The sequence below is a fragment of the Sorex araneus genome, chromosome 6, assembly GCF_027595985.1.
Source record: "Sorex araneus isolate mSorAra2 chromosome 6, mSorAra2.pri, whole genome shotgun sequence".
Classification (NCBI taxonomy): domain Eukaryota; kingdom Metazoa; phylum Chordata; class Mammalia; order Eulipotyphla; family Soricidae; genus Sorex; species Sorex araneus.
In genome coordinates this window covers 101,732,838-101,751,320 of record NC_073307.1, presented here as the reverse complement: position 1 = coordinate 101,751,320, position 18,483 = coordinate 101,732,838, and the positions used below count along the sequence as shown (strand labels likewise).

Sequence of the window (18,483 nt, the reverse complement as noted above, 5' to 3'; positions counted from 1 at the left end):
TCTGGGAAATAAATTTTCTTTGTATCAGTCAAAATATGTCAATATTCTTTAATTATTCAAAAAAGCTTACTGAAACTAAAATATTTTTTAAGACTGGACTGGTAGCTTTGTAACTATTTTAACATAAAAATTGAAACAAAACTGTGAACTGATTATTTAGATCTAGTTATCTGAGTTACACTGAAAATTCAGGTTTGAGTTTATTGAGCTTTCAGAATCAAATGAAATGTCTGTCTTTGACTGTCACTTAGTAAAAGACACTAGTTAGAGGAAACATGTTGGAATTAGGGACAGTTTGGCCACACGGGAAAAGCACAAGTTTGTTAAATGCAATTGGGCAAAATCTTGAATATTATAAACACAGCACTCCAAATTCAAATGCATATAAAAAATCAAACAATACCCTTTTAAGCTGCTGTTCTTTTAAGCTTCGCACCGTCCTCGCAGGCTCAGAAATGAAGTTTTTGTAGTTTTCACATATATTGATCCGAGACTGGGCTACCTGCATTGTTCCCTCGAGGAAAGACTTCCAAACAGGATACATGCTCCTAAGTGCAAAGAGAGACAGAAGTATCAGGCAGTGGAAAGAAAGAAAAATTGACCGGCCTTTTGCTCACTGGCACAAAAGAAGGAACGTGTTCTTCGTGGTGGTAAGCACACTCAGAATGGTTTGTAGAAAATAATGTTAGTATTTTAGTATACATAGGTAGAAACAAATATACTCTATTCTTCAAGTATCGTTCAACAATGGATTACTTTGATTTATATGATTTAGTATCAAAAGTTATACAAGGTTTACAGTTCGATACAAAGCTAATTCTGATAAAAATTAGCAATTCAAACTTTCACTATCTCAGGATCATTATTATGAACATCAGTTTCACACCTTTATGAAGGCATTGCTTAATTTTGCAGGTGTAGTAACTGAGGCTCAGAGAGATTTTGGAGAGCCACTCCAGACCATGCCAGGATGTGGCAGTACTAAGATACAATGGTTGGCACACTTCTTAAGTATTCTCTCACTGACATCCTATTACATCCAAGTTACTGTGACTGGGGAAAATGTCACAAGCAACTGCATATGTGCACGAGAAGTCTTATTTCACAGAAGAAAGCAATGGCCTCCAACTCTACCTCCCCTTCTCTGTGGGAATGACTTGGCCAGCATCACCTGGTGGCTTGGAGTCATTTCAAACATATTGCTTCACCTTTTGCTTAACAGGCTCAACAATTTTTCTCGATAAAGTCAAAGACTAAATTAGACTTTTCTTCCTGGAGTTATCAAACCCTCCGTTATACCTTTGCTAAATTCCTCAGCCTACCTAGTATGTGTGCCTATGCTGATTATGTCACAGCTTATTGTAACAACGGAGGCTACTCTGTCTTTAAAACTGGGATACTAGCACTGATAAGATTATAATATTCATCCCCTGAGAGTTCCCTTTCAGCATCACACAGTTCCCAGCTATAGCACTGTGAGGAACCACATGCTACATAAAGTGCTAGCTGTGGGTCAATGGAAGCTGGTGTAAAAAAAGAGGCGGGGTTCTTATTCTACTTAGAATTTGAAGAACTCGAAACTGTATTTTTCAAGCAATGTAATTATTTTCCGCAAATAACAAATCTATTTCGATGAAAATACCATTTATTTGAACAGAAAATACTTCACCATACTTTTAGGTAAAGAACAACATGATGCACCAGCAAGAACTGTCAGCAGGATACTGATAATTATGTTCTCTATGGACTTACTGCATCAATTAGAGAAATCTAGGATGTAAATTCACTACATGTCCTCCTAAGCGATACCAGTATTTGATTTTCTCAGAGAATGCACTGAGAGAGTCAGTAATATTCATGTAAACTGCATGTGAATCTACGACAATCTCAGGATAAAAAGTGTAAAAAAGAAAAACTCAAACAAACAAACAAACAAAAAACCCACCAGAAACCATAGACCTAACCCAGGAACATAACTATTGCACACCACTAGCACCACATACTAAGGCAACCCCAGAAAACGTGGGAAGTATATTTATAGTCTAAAATTAGGGGAACAGAGCAATAGTACTGGGGATAAGGTGTTCGCCATGCACGTGGTCGACCTGGCATGTGCCAGGAGTGGAGCCATGGAGCACAGAGCCAGGACTAAGACCTACACATTGCCAGGATGTTGAAACAAAAAAATTACAAACAAAATTAACTTATAGAGTGATGATGACCGGGGAGAGTGTGGTGCTGAGTAAGTGTTCAGGTACAGTTCCTGAGAGTAGACGGGGACTCTTCAAAGCCTCGGGAACCAAAGTAAAGGTCGGGAGGGGGACCAATCTCACTCCGGCTGAGAGATGTTAACAGCAGCAATGCAGGACCAGGAGATGGCACAGCCATAGGGGGAGTGCCGAGAACTGCCTGACCTGGGATCCATTCCTGGCACTAAAAAGCCTTCCAAGTATCACAGGGTGTAGCCGTGCTGGCCCCTGTGCACTGCCACCAAGTGCAGCCTTCGGGCCCCCAGCATGGCCAGGTGGCCTAGAGAGCCCTGAACTCGCACTGAACCCTTTCGCTAAGCAACAGGGCCAGTTAGCCAAGAATCGCTGGTGGGGCCCCCAGGCCCCCTGAGCACCACTTGGGAGCCACCCCACACAGTGTTGCCCCTCAAAAAGAATAGCAGTGCAACTGTAGCTTGAGAGCTGGAGACTGAACAAGGAATAAAAGAAGTGGCCAGAGATGAAATGGGGAGAGGAAAGAGAGAGATGAGGATAGATTTGGGTCCAGGTATCCAAGCTGCCTCCAAAATCACTAATATTTGTTTGTTGGGGCCACACCTGGCGGTGCTCCTGGCCCTATACACAGGGATCACTCCTGATGGGACTTGGGGAACCATATGGGATGCCTGAAATTGAACCCAGGTCAGCTGTGTTCATGACAAATGCCCTATCCGCTGTACTAGTGCTCCATCCCCTAATTATTTTTTCTTAAAAAAATTTTTGTTTTAGCAAAATTTTCTTTAAAAAATTTTGCTTTGTGCAGCTGCCTGCACAGAGCAAGGACTGAAAAAAACTATTCTCAAGATTAAAAGATAAATAAAACTAAGAGAAAATATTGTTACAGAAGTCCAGTTCCTAGGTAAGTGAAGTGGTGAAGGACATCAAGTGAAGCTTTGTTGTGTCATATTGGCAAAACACTGAATAACGATGACACACACCAATGGCTAAATGTAAAAAGAAATGGGTAGCTTCAAATCAACTTAGAAGCCACACAAAATACATTGGTACAGAGTTTATGAAAGGTAACTTTCAATATCAACATTTTAAACCTATTAAGCCTTAGTCCAGCTCTGGCACCAAATAAGATGAACCTCTAACCAGCACATCCTCCTCTAAAATTTACCATACAGATGGGCCCTAAGTGTTCACGGTGCACAAAGATATAACTGGTACAGGCATGAGTCATTCACTACAGGATGATTTTAGAATAGAAACAGATGCAATAATTATTAGCAAAGAGACTGGTAACAAAAGTAACATTTGCCTATACTATGGATCTAAGATGTCATTTCAGACTTTCATAATTTCAGTTACAGAAAACTGTTTATAGTTTGCTTCAGAACAAATCTGACGAACTCAAAACACCAAACTCTGCCAAATCAATTGTAAGTCCTCTAGTTTTGGTTCCCCTTAAATATCTCCGAAATTTCCTCCACAATCTAATTTTGACTGTAATTTTCATGGTTCGAATGAGAGATAAGGTATTAAATTACTATAATTCTATCCTTTCCAAATTCTTCCTCACTTTTCTCTAATCTACCTTTCATGCTATTATTAAAGCAAAGTTGAACATGTTATATTCCTCTTGTGGAAATTCTTCAATGCCTTCGTTGTGTGTGTAAAGAGGGGAGCTAATATGTGAACCCCTTTTTATGACAGCGAACTAAATATCCCCCATGTCCTCCATCGCCCTTACCTCCAGCTCATATACATCACAGCAACTGTCTGAACTGCTCATGGTTACCTAATAGTCAAACTTTCTCATGACTCCATGACTTTAAGGTGCTATTTCTGCTCCACATTCCTTTTGTCCAACACTGGCACTCTGCTCACATTCCTTCAGACAGCCTCGGAAGCCAAGGTTTTCCTCCGAAGTTCCAACAGGGCAAGGGTTTAAAGGGATAATTTCCTGTAACTCCATCAGGATAGGCTCTGTATTCTACTCTCTGCAATCCCAATGACCAACAATAATGACCAGAACATAGCAGATATTTCACCTCTATCTCATGAATAAACGAGTGTTTACACAGCCTTGTGACTCACAGGAAGGCACATAACCTGAGAGGGTTTCTGGAATAAAGAGAGAATGATTTCCTGTATTTCACAGGGTTGCCTGGATAATCCTGAGAGATAAGTTCAAGTTCCTACCACAAGGTCCAGGCATACTGCAAGTATTTTCAAAATTAAATTGCATGAGATAGCCAGGGAGCAGAGCTGTTTGATCCTTATTCCTTTGGTCAGCAGTATTTTAAACAAACTTGGACTGTAGCCTATCTACAATTTGGAATCCTTTACTCTGCAGCAAATTCTTCCTTGGTCAGGATGTTTGCTTCATGCCAACAGTATCAATCACATCACGTTAGCACTGCAAGCCTCTGCTCTACTTGTCTCTTTGTAAACATTTTAAAAAATATATTTTTTCCACACTTTGTGGTGCTCAGGGTTTACCCCTGTCTCTGTATTCAGCGATCACTCGTGGTCAGGTTCAAGGAACTAGTAGGTGCCAGGGGTTAGGTGACACGGGTCAGTGGCATGTAAAGCCACTACCTTACCCAATGGAAGGCTTCTCTTTTGTGTAGAATGTAATCTCTTCTATATAATTTAATCTGACCTGTATAGATACTCGAATGTCTATGAAAGAATACCTTTGTTCCTTTTTGATTACTCCATATTGCATTATACATTACTCATCGCTATCAGACCTCCTTACTAGTTATCCAAGAATCCTGCAACTGTAAGGGACTATTAGGGTATCTTGCATTTCCTTTAGTTTTCTAACTCCATTAGGAAATTATCTGATGGTATTAGCTTTTAGCAACAATAGCTTGGTTTTAAATTCAGATTCCTGATCAGCAGCTACAATACTGTGGGCATTCAGGACCTTAATTTCCATGGATTCCCTGCTGCTGCTTCACAGGCAACTGGTCATAACTCTGACCAGCTCACAAAAGCTGAGATTCTGCTTCAATGCCTGAGTCCTCAGCATTAAGGGCAGTCCTGAGCATAAACAACCAATAAACACTTTCTTAAATAAGTCAGAAATACCTTAAAAATGATCTGTGTATCACTGAGGACAAAATTTATATTCTACTATCTCCTATCTTTATTTCTGGGTTTGGGACCACACCCAGCAGTGCTCAGGGCTTACTCCTGGCTCTGTGTCCAGGGATCACTCTTGGGAGGTCTCAGGAAACCAAATGGGTGCTGGGGATTGAACACAGGTTGGCCACATTCAAGGCAAGTGTCTTATCTCTCCAGTCCTCCCACTATCTTCTGTTTTGTTTTTAAAAAAATCTGTTCTTGGGGCTAGAGCAATAGCACACTGGGTAGGGCGTTTGCCTTGCACACGGCCAACCCGGGTTCAATTCCCAGCATCCCATATGGTCCCCTGAGCACCGCCAGGAGTGATTCCTGAGTGCATGAGCCAGGAGTAACTCCTGAGCATCGATGGGTGTGAGCCCCCCCCCCCAAAAAAAAATCTGTTCTTAGGACACTGACTTTCCCAGGCTCCAGATAGCATATCATACATATGCGTGAAAGTTCAAGCTCTTTCACTAGGTTCACAAAACTCCATCTCCTTATTCAGAAATAAAGGCTCATTGACCATGGCAGGACATAAGAATGAGGTTTCACTGCTGCTGCAATAATTTGTTTCATCTTCAGGTCACTGGGGAAAGATGTGTGTCCCACAGACATCTGACTTCTTTACTGTCCATAGGCAGGTATCCACTAACGAAACAAAATATTCTATAAGAAATGGGCAAGAACAACACACTTATTTTTACCTGTAATCATTCCGTTCCTCAGCTTTTATTCCAGGCCAATCTCTCTTCAGATACTGACTCGCCAATTTCTGGATACCCTGTTAAAAAAAAAAAAGATAAACAACAATTTTATGAAATATATAACATGGCATAAAATAAGCTCTTTTTCAGGGCTGGAGCAATAGTACAGAGAGTAGGGCATTTGCCTTGTACGCAGCTGACCAGGGTTCTATTCCCAGCATTCCATATGGTCCCCCAAGCACCACCAGGAGTAAGTCCTGAGTGTAAAGCCAGGAGGAATCCCTGTGCATCACCGGTGTGACCCAAAAAGCAAAAAACTTAAAAGCTCTTTTTCCTTAAAAATATATTATTTACCAAATTCCGTTTCCAACTTATTAAATTTAGAAGTGAAGAACCAATGATACACACTAGAATACAATAATCATGTTTCATTATTGTTAGTCTTCTTGTTTCCATGCACTGGGAAAAGGGTACACAAAAATTGAGAGTAATAAAATTTAACTGATATGCTTCTCATTCATCAAACTCTCTAGTCATAAAAATAATCCATTTCTGGAAGTGGAGAGATAGTACAGTGGGCAGGGTGATTGCCTAGCACATGCATGACCCAGGTTTGATCCCTGCCTGGCATCCCAAATGGTGCCTTGGGCCCAAAGGGAGTGATTCATGAGTGTAGAGCCAGGAGAAAGCTCTGAGTATCGACAGGTGTGCCCCCCCTCCACTCCCCGAAAAAGAAACAAAACCCAATAATCTATTTCTGCCCCACCACAGGGTCACAGCTGCCTCCTCCACATGTACCCACAGAGCTCTCATAGAGTTTGACCATCCCTCTGCGGTGGCATGACCTGCATTTCCAAAGTTGAATTCTCATAGACCAGGAAAGGCAACAATATATGCAATTTGGAGCAGACAGCTATACATCGGCTTGTAAAATTAATAAATCAACCTTGGTACTATTTCATGTTAGTGCATTTTAAGCATTTTACTTTTGAATGGAGACGTTACTGGGCCCGCTCGAGCAAATCACTGATCAATGGGATAACAGTGATACAGTGATACTTTTAAATAATACGAGTTGAAACTAACAGCCATTTATATGTGTTAAGTGCTCAATAAATTTGGAATAGAAGGAACTAGCTCAATATAACAAAGGCCAAATTTGAAAAAATCCATGCCATACTCACTCAGTGGTTAAAAAAAAAAAAGGAAAAAAACTGAAGCTTTTCCATTAAGACCTGAGGCTAGACAGGGATGTTCACTCTCATCATTCCTTTTGAACAGAGTTCTGAAGTCCTAGCTGATACCTAAGCGATTGGGGGTGGGGGTGGAATGTGATATAATATATATATGTGTACATACATACATACATACATACATACATATAAATAGAAAATTCTGTTTCATCAAAAAGTTACTAGAAATAAAGAGTTGAATGAAATGACAGGATACACAATAAATATAAGGCTAGGGATGTTTAACAGGGGTAGAGCTTATGTCTATCCTGAGTTCAATCCCACCAATGCAATGAAACAAAACAAAAAACAAAATCTATATACACAAGTCTCTTGTCTTTCTATATGCAATGAGTTAGAGCAGACTAATTCAACCTACTAATTTGTGCAGGAAAAAAAATCTTCCAGTGAGCCTCTATTCCACTCCACACCCCTACCCAAGAAATCTTCTTTACGTGAATATATGAATAAACAGAAAACGTCCCTGAGGACAGCAAGTAAGGCTATTACTAGCCTTGCTTGCTAGTAATATGTCCCGAACTGCTCCAGTGGTCCCTGGGGTGATATCACCCACTTTGAGCAACACTGAGTTAGAAGAAAAGAAAACTAGGAAAGTAATTTACATTTGAGTCATTTAAAGATGCCTCAAAAAGATAAGATACCTGAAAATACCTAAGAATAAATATGAACAAAGGAAGTAAAAGGCTTATACACTAAAAACAGTGCTTTAGAAGAGATAGATGACACAAAGAAACAGAAACACATCCACTCACGGGTCAGAAGAATCCCACACAATAAACACACACGGTGACCTTACCTAAAGCCATGGACAGACTCACATGTCCCTATTAAAACAACAGTGCCATTTCTCCGGGTAATAAAAAAAAAAATCTAAAATTTGTATGAAGGCATCAAAGACTCCAAGGAGCCAGAAATAATTCTGTGAGAGGAAAAGAAGAAAAGAAAAGGAAAAAGAGACATAAAAAGGTCATGAAAAGACATCATGAAAAGAGACTTCAAAACCTATTACAAAGCAATAGTACCTGATGCAGTGTGATACTGGCATAAAAACAGGCACACAGACCAGTGGGACAGAAGAAGAGAGAGCCCAGATACAATGTAAATCTCCGTAGACAGACAGCAAACATCAGTGACTAGGGAGTGGTGTCCATACAGCAGAGAAAGGAAAGCCTCTTCGACAAATGAGGTGGAAAAACTGGACAATCATTTAGATAATGAAACTAGACCTTTACTCAACATCGTGCATGACCTTAACTCTAGGTGGACTGAACATCAGTTATTAAAAATGAAACCTAGGGGGCTGGAGCGATAGCACAGCGGGTAGGGCGTTTGCCTTGCACACGGCCGACCCGGGTTCGAATCCCAGCATCCCATATGGTCCCCTGAGCACCGCCAGGAGTGATTCCTGAGTGCATGAGCCAGGAGTGACCCCTGTGCATCGCCGGGTGTGACCCAAAAAGCAAAAAAAAAAGAAAAAAAAAAGAAAAAAAAAAGAAACCTAAAAGGCAGATAGGAGAAGATGGCAGGCACATCCCAGACGTCACCGTCACAGACATATCTGGAGTCTGTACTGGCAAGAATAAATGAGCCAGGGGACAGAAGGCAGCGTGGAGACAGCACCTGCCCCGCAAATCTGAGGCTTTGAGTTTAATTTCAGTACCACCCTACATGCCAGAGCTCAATCTTGGAGGCACCACCACTTAGGACTCCTGGCACCACAGCTGAGCGCCTGATTCTGGTGTATCACAAGCAAGCAAGGGCGCATAAGTATGTGATGGCCAGTGAGGACTGCAGAAATGTGTGTAAGCCAGCCACAAGCATGAAGCCCCTGGGACGCACTACAACCCAGTGTGTGCAACAACATCCATTTTCCAACAAGAGCAAAAAGAAGTTGGGTATGGCGGGGAGCCGTAAACAAATGGGATAACATCAAATTAATAAGCTTCCTACACAGTAAAAGAAACTACCAGAAAACCAAAATGTGACCTTACCAACTGGGAGAAAGCTTATACACTATGTGTCATCCGACACATGACAGGAGCTGAATCTACAAACGTACACAGAACTCACACAGCTCACCAACTAAAGCAACCAATCACAGTTTTAACAATATCGGTGTGGTCAGGAGGGAAACTAGGGACACTGGTGATGGGAAATGTGCATTGGTGAAGCGACAGGTATTGGAACACTATATAACTGAAACCAAATCATGAACAACTTCATAACTCTCTGTATTTCATGGTGATTCGATTAAAAAATTAATTAACAACAAAAAAGGCAAGAAAAAAATTTTTTAATTCCGATCCCAACCCCAAATAGACATTTTGCCAAAGAAGACAGAAATGCAGATGGCCCACAGATACATGACTGAAAGCTGCAGTTGAATCCCAGAATCTACCAAGGGAGGCAGGACCTTGGAGTGCTTCTCCAGTCAGTACCCTGATGCACTTGTGCATCCGTGCCCAGTGGGGTCACCCCTACCAGGTCTGCAATAGACTCTGATGGGTTCTTTATGGTCTTTGACAGTTCTAGTTCCAATCCGCAGTAAACTAGTTTCCCAGGGATTTCTGTCCAATTCCTCTCAGAGAGAAACTGTACTAAGAGGCCACAATCTAGACACTTCCTTATCTTTGGGTTCTTAGCTTGTGTCTTTCTCTAAGAGGCCAGTTTCTACTCAGTCAACAAACAGCTCACTTTGCTCCCACACTCTCTCTCGTACCATGCTTTTTTTTTCCCCCTAGAAAGGAGGAAAAGGAAAGAGCCTTCATTCCAGATAACCTGTCAACGTACACTTACAAATAAAATTTTCTATGACCAGAAGATGTGATATATTTAGACCCTTCTTCTTATTTAATCCTTGATTTCAGTCCAAAAGAATAAGAAATAGGATGGACAGATGGCTCTAGAAACATCATCTGAAATGGTTTTTACACCATGCTTCTTATTCAAAATTCTTACTACACTGTTATTATAGTTTAAATGAATTTCATTTGTTTACTATTAACTCCATCAGTAAAAATCTTCCCTGACTTTATTCTTTTAAATAGCTGTCTTCAAGGTAAACAGCATAACATTTGATTGATATTAATAATCTTCATGACTGTATGAGTGATAATCACTTATGTTATTCCATTTCTAATATACATGCCCAAATTCCTTTTGTGTTTTTGCCATTCTGAGTGAAGAAATATTTGGGTTGAAATTTATCTGACTCCTAATTTTCATATGTTGTAATGGGGAAAAAAAAACACCTAACATGGTCCAAAATTATGACTACGGTTTTAATGTAATAAAAATGTTTCCTAGAAAAATTGCAAACTTGACCATTTTTTACTGTGGAAAGAAAATGCAAGAGTAGAGAGAAAATGGGAGAAAAACAATCAAAAATTAAAACTTCAATCCATAGTTAGGACTCACTACACATTAATTTCCCTGCAGTAGCTAAAGCTAAGATCCCCAAACTGAAAGAATAATATTTATATAAGAACAAGAAGTGTGCATCATAAAGTGGGTTACTCCAAATAAATGGCAATATATGATATAAATTCCCAGTTAAGATAAAGATCATATGTGGTTTTTTTTTTTAACAAAGCACATTCTTAAAATCATGGTGAAGCTCAGTTTAAATCACTGCTAAAGTGGTCACATCTTATAAAAAACATGGGATCTGATGAGTCTCAGATGACAAGGAGAATTAGAGTGACAGCACTCACACTTGTTAAAACCAATGAATGGGGGCTGGTGCATATGTACAGCAGGTAGGGTGTTTCCCTTGTACATGGCCGACCCAGGTTCGATCCCTGGCAACCCTTATGGTCCCCTGAGCACTGCCAGGAGTAATTCCTGAGTGCAGAATCAGGAGCTCCTCTCGCGCATGGCCGAGTGTGATCCAAAAAGCCAAAAACAAACAAACAAAGAAACTCAAAAAAATCCGACGAATGTCAGAAGCACTTTCACATGCTTCTATAACTTCATCAGGCCGCCTTACAAGCACAGAGAAAATGGGCACTAAGAGGCCATACCACTGGACACTGTGATCATTGCCCTTGTGAAGGTTCCATTGATACCCCAAGTTATCATTGCAACCCTTCCTCCTCATTTTCTAGTAAATTTTACCTCGCTTTATGTTTTTCTGAAATTACTTGAATTTATTTCTCTTGTGCATTATAAAGCATAAGAGCGATCTCTAGAGCTTTAAACCACAATTTATTTCTTTTGTGCATTATCAACCATAACAGCTATTTCTAGGGCTCTAAAGTCCACAAAGTTGGACTGTATCAAACTGAATGAGCCCTTCAGAGATGAGATGAGGGATTCATGAAATAGACACACAGTGAGATCTTTAGATGAAAGACTTCATTCAGGACCATTCACAGAGGCAGGAATCGTGACGTGTGTGTTCGCTCCATGCAGCTGCTCAAGATCTAATCTGCAGGATGCACAAGAAACAGCCCCTAGCCACCATGGTCCTGAAGAACAGCTCAGGCCTCAGAAGCACTTTATACTTCACCTAACCAGTTTCCCTTTTACACTTTGCTTAGAGTTACACCCTGTGAAGAAAAACATTATTTATAAAAAGATAAAATCCACTCCAATGAAGTAGCTAAGGAAAATCCAACTGTGACAGGCATTTTTTTAAAAGTTTTTCTAAAAGTATTTTTTAAATGTTTCCCCCAAGTTTTGTTCTGATTTTAAAACCACACCCCACAATACATAACATTATCTTCTTTTTCTTTTTGGGGGGAGTACGGGAGATACTTGGTGATGCTCAGGGCTTACCCCTGGCTCTGCACTCAGGAATCACTCCTAGCAGTGGGAGGGGGACAATATGGGATACTGGGGATCCAACCCGGGTCGGCCATGTACAGGACAAATACCCTACCGGCTATACTATCCCTCCAGCCCCATAGAACATTATTTTCTAAATCTGGTATGACTAAACATGCAATAACTATTTTAAAATCTGAACACCACTGATGTTCAATACCAGTGATTTGGCTTCCTGTACAGTCTATTCTGCAGTGGTTTCCATAAAAACGTACTACCAATGTATTCTTTTACTCTTTGGAACTCCCTATAACATCCCTGCACAACTTCTGAAAAAGCCGTCAAAGTCAGATGTAAGCCTGGCTTTGTTTTACTGCTCAATAACACTTGCTCTGTTGCTCTGACAGGGACGCAGCACAAAGCAGCCGCTGTTCTGTTGACACAGGGCATGGACTGATGGCTTAACCTTTTGCCCACGGAGCACAGCACATGGGGCAGGAGAGCGTGGCAGTGTCAGGGCGCAGGTGACTGTACACCCATTTCTCCCCTCAGCATACAAAGAAACCAAGATCTGAATTTCACTAAAGAGTTTGCTATCAGATAGTGCTTCAGAATTATAGAAAACCATGCAGCTGTTTCTGTGTGTTGCTATATTTTTGTCATAAAATGCCCAGTATTATGCAAATTGATTGTCCGTACTCCCCATCCCACCCTCCCAGCCCCATTTTGGGAACTCATTCAGGAAGCAGGGCTTACGTCTTACTCCTGGTCTAACTCAGACATCACTGCTGGTGGAGTTCAGGGCACCATAAGTGGTGATGAGGATCAAGCCAAGTGATCTGTGTGCAAGTGAGTACCTTAACCCATGGACTACCTCTCCAGTCCAGCAAATTAATGCCTTAACCCATGTACTATCTCTAATTATTTTCATTTATAATTTATTTTTATCATATATATATATAAATAGCACTGTAAGCACTATCATCCCGTTGTTCATTGATTTGCTCGAGCAGGCACCAGTAACAACTCCATTGTGAGACTTGTTACTGTTTCTGGCATATCGAATACACCACGAGTAGCTTGTGTGGGCAGGATACTCTCAGTAGCTTGCTGGGCTCTCCAAGAGGGACAGAAGAATCGAACCCGGGTTGGCCGTGTGCAAGGCAAACGCCCTACACGCTGTGCTATTGCTCCTGTCCATATATAAATAAATATAATTTATTTTTACTTCTATTATAACAAATGCTTACAAATACTTATGGTATTGATGTACAAGGTTACACTGAAATTATGTAATGTGAAAATTTCTTAAACTGATGTACATTAGGGGCTGGAGAGATAGTACAGCAGGTAAGGCACTTGCCTTACACACAGCCAGCCTGGTTCTGATCCCCAGCATCCCATATGGTTAACCAAGCCCGCTAGAAGTGATTCCTGGCGCAGAGCCAGGAGTAACCCCTGAGCAACTCCAGGTATGGCCTCAAAAGTGAAAAACCAACCAAACAAAAATAAACCGGTGCAAATTATACAATGGTTATCTTTACTATTTTTAAATAGGAAATGTCCCCTTCATTGCAATCCAAATTAAATTCCAAAGCTTCTGGCGGCAGATTTTAAGATGTATGACACTGTTACTGTCACTGTCATCCCGCTGCTCATTTGCTCGAGCGGGTACCAGTAACACCTCCATCCTGAGGCTTGTTGCAACTGTTTTTTGCATATCGAATACGCCACGGGTAGCTTGCTAGGCTCTGCCGTGTGGGCGAGATACTCTCGGTAGCTTGCCGGGCTCTCTGAGAGGGGCAGAGGAATCAAACCCGGGTCGGCTGAGTGCAAGGTGATTGCCCTACCTGCTGTGCTATCGCTCCACTCCTTAAGATGTATAGAGAAAGAAAAAGGTATTAGAATAGCTAAACCCATTCTTTTTTCTTTCCAGTTGCTACATTTACACTGAATTTATTCTGTCTGGTTTTTACTATTTTAATTTTTTTTATTAGTGAATCACTGTTAGACAAAGTTACAGCCTTACAGGTTTTCGTGCTTACATTTCAGTCATACAATGATTGAGTACCCATCCCTCCACCAGTGCCCATTTTCCACCACCAATGGTCCCAGCATCTCTCCCACCACCCCCACCCTGTCCCCTTAATCCCACCCTGCCTCTGTGGCAGGGCATTCCCATTTGCTCGCTCTCTCTTTTTGGGTGTTGTGGAGCTAAACCCATTCTTAAAAAAAAATAAGGAAAATGAATGAAGTCAAAAGTCTACCACTGGGGTGATGGGAGGGAACCTGGGGACAAGGTGCTGGGAAATGTACACTGGTGGAGGGATGGGTGTTGGAATATTATATGACTGAAATCCAATCATGTACAGCTTTGTGAGGGTCTATCTCACAAGTGATTCAATAAAAAAGTTTTTTAAAAAGTCTACCATTATATGAACTCAAAAGTACCTCTGCACTATAAAGCTAATCATGACAGTAAGAATCTAGCAAAAAACAACATAAAGTTCAAAAGAACAAACAGGGCCTAGAAATAAGTCTACACCAAATCAGTAAATGGATTTCCACTAAAGTAAAAAAGCAACTGAATGAAGAAAGAATAGTTTGTACTTATATGGACATATAACACTGGGACAAATGGATTGTCTTATACAAAAAAAATAAAGAATACTAGCAAGTACCTTGAAACTTACACAAAAATCAACTTGAGAGTTAACATACCTAAATGAAAAGTCCAATTTGTAAAATGAGCAGCATGTCACCAAGCAGGCTGATATACATACTGTGGGAATACTAGCAGAGGAGAAGAGTCCAAGAAGAGAGAAGAGTCCAAGAGATCACAGCAAGAACTACAGCCCCAAATTCCCACAAGTGGAGAAAAGGCATGAATACAAATGGTTAAGAAATTCAACAAATTCCATGTACGAGTCACTCAAAGTACGAGCACTGCTAGATATGATAATCAAACTGTCAAAAGCCAAAGACAAAGAATCTTGAAAGAAACAAAAAGGAATTGTAGGAAGTGAGAGAGAAGCAGGTCACTCAGAAGGATGCTCAGGAAGAGCATCAGCAAATTTCTCAACAGAAGCCCGAGAGGTCAGAAGACACTGAGCTGATTTATTCTAAATACCAAAAGCGAGGGGGGGAGCAGGGAAAAGTCCACCAAGAATAATATATCTGATCTTCAAACACAAGAGAGAAATGAAGACAGTTCCCGATAAACAAAAGCTAGTTCTATTTTTAACAATTTATGACTTTATTTTCTAAATGATTTTTAAAAAGTGAGTGCAGGGAGTAGCCCAGTGGATCCGGTGCCTGCCTTGAATGCCTGCGGGGACTGGTCTGAGGCCCCGCTGGCATGTGCCGAACCAGATCACCATGACTCTGCCTCGGGTACCAACAGCTCCAGGGTTTGTGTTCCCTGGCACCACAGTGACTCCAGCTGCACCATCGTCTGTCTGTGTGAATAGTACAACTGAAAAAGATGACAACCCCTGGCAAACACTGCAATTTACAAAAAAAAAAAGTGTACGCACTGTGGCTAGGAGTATGGCACCATCCCCATGAGCAAGACAATTACAGGGTGTAGCCCTCAGTGAGCATGTGTGCAAGCACAGCTAAAGGAGTCTGACAGATGGCAAGCACTGCAGTCAAGTATGCCTGACACTGCAACAGGGTCTGTGTGTGTGTGTGTGTGTGTGTGTGTGTGTGTGTCTGTCTGTCTGTCTGCACGTACTCGCATCCTCTAGTCATCAAAATAACATCAACAGAGGGAAGAGAAAGGGGAAATGTGCTGGTTTAAAAGCAAGGATCACTGGGCTGCAGTGGTAGTCCAGGAGGTAAGGTGCTTGCCTTGCGTATAGCCAACCCTGGTTTCAAATCCCTGGTACCACATATGGTCCTCCCAGCATCACCAGGGGTTACTCCAGAGAACAGAGCCAGGGGTCATCTCTGAGTGCTTCCGAGTGTGGTCACCAAACAAAAAAAAGAACAAAAGACAAAGACAAAACAAGCAAGCATTACTGTAGCTCTGGTTTGCAACACCACATGTTGAGTTTTATTTTCCCACATAATTTAAGAGACTAATACATTTAAAAACATTTTTATACACACAAGGATATATTGTCTGATATCCATCAATGAAAAGAATGGGAATATGGCTGTAAAAGAGCAGTTTTTGTATGTTTCTGAATAAAAGCTCTTATAAATTCAAATCAAAATCTTGTAGTTTTATAATATTAAATGTAATCACAAAGCAAATAGCTGTATTATGTAGAAAAAAGAAATAAGAAAATAAAAATATTTCATTAAAAAAAGCACAGAAGAGGGCTGGAGTGAGAGCACAGCAGGTAGGGCATTTGCCTTGCACGCTGCCGACCCGGGTTCAATTCCCAGCATCCTGAGCACCGCCAGGGGTAGTTCCTGAGTGCAGAGCCAGGAGTAACCCCTATGCATTGCCGGGTGCGACCCAAAAAGAAAAAAAAAAGAAATATCCTGTCAGTAATTAAATGTAACAGATTAAATTCTTCAGTTAAAGATTTTGTTTAATAGATTTTGTTAGATTTTTGTTTGTTTGTTTTAGGGGTGGGGGGTGTGGCACACTCCTAAGTGCTCAAGACTCCTGGCTCTGCATTCAAGAACGATTCCTGGTGGGACTAGGACCACAGGAGATGCTGGGGATCAAACCAGGCTGGCTGTTGTCAAGGCAAGTGCCCTGTCCACTTATACTCTCTCTCCAGACCAGACCAGAACAGATTTTAGAAACATAATTCAAATGTAATCTGCCTGGGTGGTGGGAGAGGGGGTTGAGGAGACAGAGAGAGACAGAGACAAAGACAGACAGACAGATAGACAAACTCTTTTAATCTAAGGAAGAATAATGCAGAATTCTGGCAGAGATGGTGATAGTCTGAGCTGTGGTGGTGGCACTAGAAAATGAACCAATCTGGTTACAAAGATAGTCAGCAGAGAAAATTGACACAGTTGGCAATGACTTAGCTTCAGGAAAGAGGAGAGAGAAAGAGACGATCTGATGACCTTTGGATTTGGGCCTTGCACAGCTGGGTGACAGTTATCTGTGAAGGTGAACATTGTGGTATTATGCAGAACTATAAAGGATTGCTGGATTATAATACAAACATTACTAGATTTAGTAGACATATACTGAAGAGAAACAGCCACTACCTCATCGATAGTGAAATATCCAGAAAAGTCCATGTAAAATATTAGAATAGGATTTGAAAGAGCAAAGAGGAATCAAATCAACTGAGAAAGGGCCTGGCAAAAATTTATATTAAAATATTAATAACATAAAAATAGCAGGGGAATGTGGGAGATAATTGGTGGGGTAAACTTTTATCAGGTAAATAAACATTCAACTTGTTCTTTGAAGGTTACATCTAAACATATGCAATGAATTTTCTTCCCTCCCTCCCTTCCTTCCTCTCTTTATTTCTTCCTTCCTTTCTTCTGTGTCATACCCGCAGGTTCTGTGCTTGGGAGTTGCTCCCAGCTCTGCCTGAGAGACACACAGTTCCCTGCACGCAAAGCATGCACTCCAGCCCACAGAACTGTCTCTCTGGTCTCAGCTTTCATTCTTTTAATAATGAACCTTGAATTTTGTTGTGGTTGTTGTTTGTTGTGTCTTGGGGGCCACACCTGCCTGTGCTCAGCACTTACTCCTGGCTCTGTGGCACATGGATCACGCCTAGAGGGCTCAGGAACATGTGGTGCCAGAAATCGAATCCAGGTTGGCGGGGTGCAAGGCAAGCACCCTACCCACCGTACTATCATTCTGGCCCCAAGAAGTTTTTTATTTAATACCGAGCTCTCATAAATTAAGTTTCAGAAGTCTTTAATCCTTAGAAATCATATTATTGAAAAGGAAAAAACTAAGATTTCATGGTCAATTCTGACAATAGATTTAAGTATGAAACTATGCACAGTTAATGCAGTGAATACATTGAAAAATTACATCTAGTCCAAATTTCGTGGAAAGTAAAACGAAGACCCCAGAGCTGATCTTTTTCTTTATCAAAGGAGCAACTTTTAGACTAAACACTGTTTCATTTCATCTGGCTATTCTCAAGTCACCATCATGTTATCTCAACATGAGGATAATCTGTAATGATGTACCATTTCCTATAAATAATATTTATTCTTAATGCCTTTAAGCAACACCAGTAGAGAATTTCCAACAACTCAATTTGATAAATATCTGTTACAGATATTATCACTTGTTTTTAAAAGGTCCTTTCTCTACAACAGAGCTTGTTAAAGTTATGTCAAAGTGCTTTGGGATGACACAGCGCAAAACTAGTCATCTCTTTATTTTGCAATAACGTGGTATGGGAACTAATGAAGCACAGGTAACTATACTCAGTGAAGAGCTGGCAGTCTTTCTGCCAGATA

At 40.8% G+C, this 18,483-nt stretch overlaps 1 protein-coding gene across 4 annotated transcripts in view; it reads right to left on the bottom strand.

Moving 5' to 3' along the window:
- Positions 1–18,483, bottom strand: part of FCHSD2 (FCH and double SH3 domains 2) — a 248,452-nt gene that overhangs the window by 123,556 nt on the left and 106,413 nt on the right. For all 4 annotated transcript variants that reach the window (XM_055142000.1, XM_055142001.1, XM_055142002.1 and 1 more), the window contains exons 4-5: positions 6,053–6,129; positions 404–548 (exon numbers count right to left, since the gene is read on the bottom strand). In XM_055142000.1, coding sequence (XP_054997975.1) covers positions 404–548; positions 6,053–6,129 — 222 coding nt within the window. The remainder of the gene's footprint in view (positions 1–403; positions 549–6,052; positions 6,130–18,483) is intronic.